Source organism: Podarcis bocagei, assembly GCF_964188305.1.
Source record: "Podarcis bocagei genome assembly, chromosome: 2".
NCBI classification, from domain to species: domain Eukaryota; kingdom Metazoa; phylum Chordata; class Lepidosauria; order Squamata; family Lacertidae; genus Podarcis; species Podarcis bocagei.
The window spans coordinates 2,347,383-2,356,194 of record NC_138126.1 but is presented as its reverse complement, the minus strand read 5'-3'; the positions used below and the strand labels follow the sequence as shown (position 1 = coordinate 2,356,194).

The 8,812-nt window shown below is 54.1% G+C and overlaps 1 protein-coding gene across 3 annotated transcripts; it reads left to right on the top strand.

Annotated features, from left to right (window-relative positions):
- Window positions 1–236: 236 nt before the first annotated feature.
- SLC39A7 (solute carrier family 39 member 7) lies at window positions 237–8,599 on the top strand. Of its 3 annotated transcripts, none has more exons than XM_081184812.1 (8): window positions 237–500; window positions 1,713–2,283; window positions 3,242–3,410; window positions 3,595–3,669; window positions 5,242–5,370; window positions 6,217–6,327; window positions 6,466–6,662; window positions 7,441–8,599. In XM_081184812.1, the coding sequence occupies exons 2-8, from the start codon at window positions 1,723–1,725 to the stop codon at window positions 7,690–7,692; spliced, it is 1,494 nt and encodes a 497-aa protein (XP_081040938.1). In that variant the 5' UTR covers window positions 237–500; window positions 1,713–1,722; the 3' UTR covers window positions 7,693–8,599. The 3 variants fall into 3 exon arrangements, 2 of the variants coding, with proteins under 2 accessions (XP_081040938.1, XP_081040937.1); XR_014005447.1 differs by lacking the exon at window positions 237–500 and having other exon boundaries at window positions 1,558–2,283; window positions 7,441–7,818; window positions 7,851–8,599; XM_081184811.1 differs by lacking the exon at window positions 237–500 and having other exon boundaries at window positions 1,558–2,283.
- The last annotated feature ends 213 nt before the right edge of the window (window positions 8,600–8,812 follow it).

The window sequence follows — 8,812 nt, the reverse complement described above, 5'->3', positions numbered from 1 at the left end:
ATGCATTCATATATATATATATATATATAATATAAATTAAATATATATGTGCATGCAAAAGATATATGTGCATGCAAAAGTTTAATATAATACGTATAAAGCATTATAAATACAGGCACGTATATAATAATCTAATTGAGGCGACGCCTCACTCTGCCCTTAACAATCATGGCGCCCCTCGTCCGCGGAAACGGCCGTTAAACCCCAAGCGGTCGCCATCTTTGTTGAGGGCAGGGTTCGTCGCCACCGGCGGCCGCCATTTCCCCCGTCCCTACAGTTATCGCGGGAGGGAGGAAAGAAGGTGCGCGGCCGCCATTTTTGTCGCGGGCAGAAACGCTCCGTGGGCGCCATCACAGGGATGGGCAAAGAGGGGGGGATTATTACCACTTTTTTTTGAATGGAGGGAGGGTGGAGTTCCCGCGATGTTTGGGGCTTGGTGGGCGGGGCTCTGCTGCCACGTCAGGCTTCAGGCAGGAGATAGCGGATCCGGAGAGAGCCGGGTGAGAATCCTGCTCGCTGGGGGGGGGGGCGGGAGGGATTACCGGGGGGGGTTTCCTCCTGGCCCATAGGGGGTGGGGGTCCTGGGATGGGTGGGGGTCCCTCTGGGAAGCTCCCCCCCCGTTTGGGGGGCGGGTGGGGCAGCCTCCGTGTCTGCAGAGGGACCCCCCCCCTCCGTGGACCCCGCTTGCTGCCCCCTTCCTCGCGAGGGGGTGGACTAGATGCCCCCTGGGGTCCCTCCCCACTCGCAGCCTCTCCCTCCCCTCCCTGAACGAGGACCACCCCTCCCCCAGTCCCCCTGCGCTTGGGGGTCCCTTTTCTTTGCTTCCCCCCCCTCCTGCCCTCCGTCTTCTCCCAACACGTGTTTCCCCCTCTCCTTCCTTCCCGAAAAGCCAGCCCGGGGGCGGAAAACGCAGCCGCCCCCTCCCTGGGGGGCAGGAAAGAGGGGCTGGGCTGAGGGTCCCATGGCTGCGGGACAAGCATCCTTCGCAGGCTCTCCTGCGCCTGGGTCTGATCCTGCAAAGCATCTTGAAAAGATCTGGGTTTTTGACATGGGGGGGCAGAGAGATGCGAGTAGACCGGCTGCTTGAGCCGCCCCCCCCCCCTGTGGGTCAGTGTCTTCCTTAAAACATGCTGCCCAAACAGAAAGTCTAGTTGCCCTTTTGGGGGCAAGGCGGCTCTAAACTCTTGTTTTTCAAATGGCGAACTGTGATTGAATCTCAGTTAAATATCTGGCTAGTTTGGACGACAACCTGAAGATCTTTGAGAACTTAGAGGAGGAAAGTCTCTCGGTCCAGGGACAGTCAATTTTGTCCTCTTTTTCTTAATGGTTACACGAATCGTTCACAACATAGGAATATTATTCCCAGCAATGAGCGGGGGGGGGGGGATGGTAAGAGAAGACGGGCGACAACCATTAGCTATGACGTCCTTCGCTCCTCCGGCTCGGACTGCACAGAAAAAGCCATTTGGTTCCAGAAATCCATTCCGATTGTGCAGATAAAGTATAATGGATGGAATTCTACAGGATGAGGTCTGAGTGCATGAAAACAGACCAGATCCAAGAATCCCCAAATGCTAGGTAGCATCCTGGCACCCAGGCATCTTCACATGGTTGCCGGCGGTCGAAAGCCAGGGGCAAAATGCGCCTGGCACCTGGCTAATTTCGAAGGCTGGTGTGGTTGTGCAGCCCTTGACCTTCCTTCTCCCCACAGATCCGGCGCCATGGCTGCTAGCAGGTTGTCCGCGAGCCCCCAGCCCCCAGACGTTGCCACCGCCGTGGTGCTCTGCTTGGCGCTGCTGTGGGGCGCCTCTGCGCAGCACGAGGGCTTTCACGGCCACGCTCACGAGGATTTCCACCACGGCCACAGCCACGCTCACGGCCATGGCCACACGCACGAGGATATCTGGCACGGCCACGCACATGACGACGGCCACACGCACGAGGATATCTGGCACGGCCACGATGACGGCCACGGGCACACGCACGAGGGTATCCGGCACGGCCACGCTCACGAGGACCACCACGGACACAGCCACTCGCACGGGGGCCACTCGCATGAAGGCTTGCACCATGGGCACTCGCACGAGGATTTTCACCACGGACACAGCCATGGGCATGAGGGCCACCACCATGGTCATGGCCATTTCCACGACGGTCCTCTCCACCACAGCAACTCGCACGAGTCTCCTGCTGGCGGCCCCAGCAGGGCCCAATCCTCCCCTGGGAACGAGAAACCTCTGCTGAGGAGGGAGAAATTGGAGCCGCTGCAGTTGTGGACTTATGTGAGTGGTTTCCAGCAAGAGGGGGCAAAGGGTCTTCCTGGATCCCTTTCCCCGGGCTCTGGGTGGGATGGGGGTCTTTTGCTCTTTCTGGGGACGGGAGACGCCCGCAATGCTTTCCTCTCCGTGTTGTCTTGGAAGCAAGTTCCACATATCCAGTGGGGTTTCTTTCCTCATAAGTGCTTTTAGCAGGGTGGCCGTACAGAGAGCTGCCATTGGGTTGATGGTGAATTCCGTGCCATCCCTTTTGCCCATTTTTTTATTATCCAACGTTATCTCCCAGGATGCCCTACGGAGGACCTTAAGGTCCATAAACAGCAACACCCTAGAGGTCCCGGGCCCTAAGGAAGTCAGATTAGCTTCAACCAGAGCCAGGGCCTTTTCAGTGCTGGCTCCGGCCGGGTGGAACGCTCTGCCTCATGAGACCAGGGCCCTGTGGGATCCGATTTCTTTCCGCAGGACCTGTAAGACAGTTGTTCCGCCTGGCCTTTGGCTTGGAATCAACTTGATCCCCTTCCCCTCTTTCCTTTTTCCTTTCTCCTTCTGTGATGGAACTCCTATTTGGGGACTTCCCTGGCTTTTTTTCTGGCCCACGTAGGACCAGTCTGGATAGTTAGCCTTGGTGAAGACCTGATGTTTTCATCCCCAAAAAAATTCCACTGAAATGAGGTTGAATTTTAATGTTTTAGTGTTGTATTTTAATCTTGTTTTTTAAGTTGTATTTCAATCATTTGTTTTTATATTGGGTGTTAGCCGCCCTGAGCCCGGTCTTGGCTGGGGAGGGCGGGGTATAAATAAAATTTAATATCATTATTATCTGTTTTCAATCTGCAAAAGAGGGGCCTTTGCGAGTCCCGCATTGCAGCGGCCTGGGCTGGATGGCTCAGCAACTCTGGGGTTGGGCCAAGGGGCTCCTGCTGGCTGTGGGGGTGACCCTCTCTTTCTCTCCCCCCACCCGTAGGCCATTGGCGCCACTCTCCTCATCAGCGCTGCCCCGTACTTCATCCTCTTCCTCATCCCGGTGGAGTCCAACACCTCCCAGCACCAAGCCCTCCTCAAACTGCTGCTCAGCTTCGCCTCGGGGGGGCTTCTGGGAGACGCCTTCCTGCACCTCATCCCTCACGCGCTGGGTGAGTTGAAGGGCAGCCCCCTGGTCCTGCCCCCTCCGCCCTGCCCCCTCTTGTTTGGGCTGGAGGGTCTCTTCCCTCCCCTCCTCTCATCCCAGTGAGCTGCGATTCCGGGGGTTGGACTACATAGCCCTCAGGGGTCCCTTCCAGCCCTGTGACTTTGTCCCCCGTTCCTTCTCCCCTCCAGAGCCGCACTCCCACCACGGGGAAGGCACAGGACACAGCCACGTGAAGCCGGAATCCCACGGGCATTCTCACCAGGGTAAGAACTCGGCGAACAATAATCTTTATTGTCATTGTCCCATACAGAACAACGAAATTGAAAAAATCTACATCAGACATTCAAAAACTGACAAGCCTGCTATCTCAGCCTGATTAGCCCCCTAAAAACTCTGATACCCCATTTCTAAATAGAATATACTCCCATAGAGACTACCTTCCACTACCAAAATCGCATTTGGATAGAAACTGTTTCTCAGGTGGCTAGTCCTAGTCTTTATAACCCTTTAACTTCTTCCAGAAGGCAGAAGCTGAAAGAGATCATTTCCGGGGTGCGCACTATCCTGCGCTATCTCTGCAGGTAGTTTAGTAGTTTACCTGGACAATTTGCACTCCACTCTTGGGCGAATACGTGCCACACCTGAGCTCAATTGAAACAAGACAGTCTTACAATTTAAAGGATGGATGGTGGTCAATAGATTGAGGTTGAATCCTGACAAGACAGATGTACTGTTCTTGGGGGACAGGGCAGGTGGGGGTGGAGGACTCCCTGGTCCTGAATGGGGCAACTGTGCCCCTGAAGGACCAGGTGCGCAGCCTGGGAGTCATTTTGGACTCACAGCTGTCCATGGAGGCGCAGGTCAATTCTGTTTACCAGCTCCATCTGGTGCGCAGGCTGAGATCCTATCTGCCCGCGGACTGTCTCGCCAGAGTGGTGCATGCTCTGGTTATCTCCCGCTTGGACAACTGCAATGTGCTCTACGTGGGGCTACCTTTGAAGGTGACCCGGAAACTACAACTAATCCAGAATGCAGCAGCTGGACAGGTGACTGGGAGCAGCCGCCGAGACCACATAACACCGGTCTTGAAAAACCTACATTGGCTCCGAGTAGGTTTCCAAGCACAATTCAAAGTGTTGGTGCTGACCTTTCAAGCCCTAAACAGCCAGTATATCTGAAGGAGCGTCTCCACCCCCATCGTTCAGCCCGGACGCTGAGGTCCAGCGCCGAGGGCCTTCTGGCGGTTCCCTCCCTGCGAGAAGCAAGGTTACAGGGAACCAGGCAGAGGGCCTTCTCGGTGGTGGCGCCCGCCCTGTGGAACGCCCTCCCAGTAGATATCCATGAAATCAACTTTCCTTTTCAACTGTATTTTTATTGCTGTGTATCAGTAACAACAATCATTAAATAATTATTTCTACCCCACCCATCTGGAAACATTAAAAACCTCCCTATCCAGTGCTGCCTTCGGATGTCTTCCAAAGGTTGTGAAGTTATTTACACCTTTCAACATAAGATGTAATAAAAACTGGAGAAGAGAGATCAGAAACAAACCAAGAGAAAAGGGAAAAAATACTTTTCAGAGATGTTTGAAGGCAGCACTATTTATGGAGGTTTTTAAGGTTTGAGCTTTCATGGTGTTTTTGTAAAAATTTTGCTGTAAGCTACCCAGAGCGGCTGGGGCAGCCCTTTCAGATGGGTGGGATATAAGTAATACAATTATTGTCATTATTATTAAAATAGAAACCACCAGGGGCAAGGGCCTGATCCTTCGTCAGTCTCTTCTTTCTCATCATCTTCTGCTCATCTCTCCCCCCCCCCCCCCGGCCTCCTTCCAGGTTCTGAGCACCAGCACATGATGTCGGTGGGCCTCTGGGTGCTGGGGGGTATCGTGGCCTTCCTGGTGGTGGAGAAGTTCGTCCGGCACGTCAAAGGAGGCCACGGACACAACCACGGACACAGCCACGGTGGGTGCGGCCAAAGCCCCGGGGCCAAATCTGCCCCCTGCGAAAGTTCCTCGTTTATTCGGTTCTTTGTTCGATTTATACACAGCCCTTTGGCCAAAGATCTCGGGGTGACGGGCAAGATAAACTTGCAAAAGGATGAAGGAATTTGGGGAAATGATCTACAACGAGCTAAAAAAACCCTAACTTAGTTGGTCTTTAAGGTGCTACTGGAAGGAATTTTTTTATTTTTTTATTTTGACTAAAAAAACCCGTTTTAATTAACCTTTCCCCAAAAACCGGCAGCCTTTCTCCTGGGAATTATGGGCGTGAAGATACCGAAAGATTTAAGGAGATTATTTATGTATGGCAGCGAGAATGTTGTTAGCCCATTGTTGGAAAGGAGAGAAGATACTGACAAAACTGGAAGGGCAGACGAAACTGTTAGAATATGCCGAGATGGAACCATGCAGATCAAAAATTCAACAGAGAATGGGACAATTATATCTAAAAGATCATGGTAAACATGTAAAATCGTTGGCAGGCTTTGAAGGATTCCTGCAGCATGTCCTAATCCTTGGATGCGTTGGATAATTGTAAAATAGATTATGTTTAATATGTAGTCGGTATCGAAACAGGTTGAGGAGGAGGCAAGTTTCAATATGGGAACAATTTACCATATTTCCAGCTTTTCTGTTCTACTTTGTTTATTTACGTTATCAACGGAGAGTTGCAGCTGTGATTCACTGCATGAAATTAATAAAGATTAATTGAGGTGGGGGGAGATAAACTTGTTGCCGTGGCTTTATCTGTTGGGGGGCAGGGGGTGTCTTCCTGCCCCCCCTAAAACTTTCCTTTCTTCCTCCCCAGTTCCCAAAGCCAAAAGCAGCGACGACGAGGCAGAGAAAGAGCCTTTGCGGGGAAAGACATTGGAGAAAACCACAGCCCCCTCCCAGGGGAAGCAGAAGACCCCCGACTCTGGTGAGGTGGTGCATTTGGGCGGGCCCTGGATTTTTTTGGGGGGGTGCGATTGGGATTTTCTAAAATGTGGGGTCCAGGGGCACAGCCCTCCACTCACTTTCTCTTCTCTCTCCTCTTCTTCTCTCCCCCCCCCCCCAGCCATGCGTGTGTCTGGCTACCTGAACCTGGCCGCTGACTTTGCCCACAACTTCACGGACGGGCTGGCGCTGGGGGCATCCTTCCTGGCGGGGGGCACGGTCGGGGCCGTCACCACCCTGACGGTCCTGCTCCACGAAGTGCCCCACGAGGTGGGCGACTTCGCAATCCTCGTCCAGTCCGGCTGCAGCAAGAAGAAGGTAACGGATCTCCCTGGCAGGGACGGGTCGAAATACGTTAATAATAATAATAATTTATTATTTATACCCCGCCCACCTGGCTGCGCTTCCCCAGCCACTCTGGGTGGCTTCCAACAAAATATTAAAATACTAACATTAAAAGCTTCCCTGAACAGGGCTGCCTTCAGATGTCTTCTAAAAGCCTGGTAGCTGTTCTTCTCTTTGACATCTGGTGGGAGGGCGTTCCACAGGGCGGGAGCCACCACCGAGAAGGCCCTCTGCCTGGTTCCCTGTAGCTTGGCTTCTCGCAGTGAGGGAACCGCCAGAAATCCCTCAGCGCTGGGCAGACAGGGTCTCAGCCTGCATACCAGATGGAGCTGGTATGCAGGATGAGACCCTATGGAGCTGGAAAACAGCTGCCCTGGATACAGAATTGACCTGTGCCTCCATGGACAGCTGTGAGTCCAAAATGACTCCCAGGCTGCGCACCTGGTCCTTCAGGGGCACAGTTACCCCATTCAGGACCAGAGAGCTCCCCACCCCTGCCCGCCCCCTGTCCCCCCCCCAAAACAGTCCTTCTGTCTTGTCAGGATTCAACCTCAATCTGTTAGCCGCCATCCATCCTCCAACCGCCTCCAGACACTCACACAGGACTCTCACCACCTTCACAGGTTCTCTTATTTGAAAGAGAGGTAGAGAGGTTGAGCCTCCTTAGAGAGGGGCAGTCTACCTCTGAGCACGAGGTGCTGGGCAAGAAGAGCCTTGGGTGAGACTGTCCTCCTTTTCTCCCCTCCGCCAGGCGATGAAGCTTCAGCTGGTGACGGCGCTGGGCGCCCTAGCGGGCACCGTCTGCTCGCTGCTGGCGGAAGGCGTGGGCGAGGCGGCCACGGCCTGGATCCTGCCCTTCACGGCCGGCGGCTTCATCTACGTGGCCACCGTCTCGGTCATCCCCGAGCTGCTGCAGGACTCGGGGCCGGTGCAGTCGCTGCTGGAGGTGCTGGGACTGGTCGGCGGAGTCGCCATGATGGTCTTCATCGCCCAGTACGAGTAGAGCGGAGGGGGGAGGACGGGGAGGGGGCCTGGCGCCCGTTTGGGGAAGCGGAGGCGGGACCAAGGAGAAACGGACAGCTCGGCCCCCCACTCCCTCTCCAGCTCCATCTGGGGTCCAGACATTTCAGCCGCTGCAGCGCACCTCCCATCCTCCAGTAGGCGCTGTGTTGGTGCTGCAGGAAGAGGAAGTGGAGAAAACCACCAGTCTGGGACTTCCCGGGAGGCCAGCTCTTCTGCTCCAATTGGAGATAGCAAAATGCCCTTTTCTATAGGGCACAGGGTGGGGGGTAGGAAGAGAATTTTAGGGTTCTCGTGTGTGTGTTTGCGTGTCCGTCCTCTTAGCCCCGAATTGTTGGGGTTGGGGGCTCGGAAGCAAGGACCAGGAACTTGGAGGACCAGGGTGTGGGATAAGGGGGATCTGTGATTTGGGGAGGTTGGGGGTCAGGAGAAATCATGCTTTTTTTGCCGGAGGAGCATAGTTGCTGGCAGCCAATAATGGAATAATTTGGCGCAGCTCTGAAGGGGGGAGCTGAGGGCGTCACAGTGGGGACCCCCCCTGCCCCCCAAAAGGGAACCAAACTGCGCCCCATAGGAGAATTTTCCAAGGGGATCTTTAGAAAAGCGTTTCTGCTACTGTAAAATACGACTCCTGGAAGTCTGTTCTCGCGGCCGAAGCCGGGGCAGAAATCCTGATTTATACTCTGAGGAAAAGGTGTGGGGGTTTAGGAACGGACTTTCCGTGTACACGTCATATATATATTTCTTTTCTCTCTTTTTTTGCAATTTCTTTTGTAGGGTGGAGGGGTCTTACTTTGGGGCGACGGTTGTACCAGGGAGAAATGTGTAATGGACAGGAATAGTGGCGCCTGCAATTAAAACTTACTTCTGCCCTGGAAAAAAAGGGGAAAGGCTTTGTGTATAGTTCCTGCACTTGGTCATCAGGGGGCGATGGAGGTTCCCCCAGGCCACTGGGGCAGCCTTGGCCTTGAAACACCCAGGCGTTGGGAACTACAACTCCCATCATCCTGCTCTGAGCTAATCTTGCTCAGGCCGACAGAACATGATTGCTTTCCTGCTTTGCAGCGGGTTGGGGTAGATGACCTGCCGGGTCCCTCCCATTC

Bases quoted from the DNA above. Each gene is read 5' to 3' on its own strand.
- SLC39A7 (XM_081184811.1), top strand. From the start codon at position 1,573: ATGCTAGGTAGCATCCTGGCACCCAGGCATCTTCACATGGTTGCCGGC. The intron at 3,411-3,594 runs GTGAGTTGAAGG...TCTCCCCTCCAG, and splicing joins CCTCATCCCTCACGCGCTGG to AGCCGCACTCCCACCACGGG. The intron at 6,663-7,440 runs GTAACGGATCTC...CCCCTCCGCCAG, and splicing joins CCGGCTGCAGCAAGAAGAAG to GCGATGAAGCTTCAGCTGGT.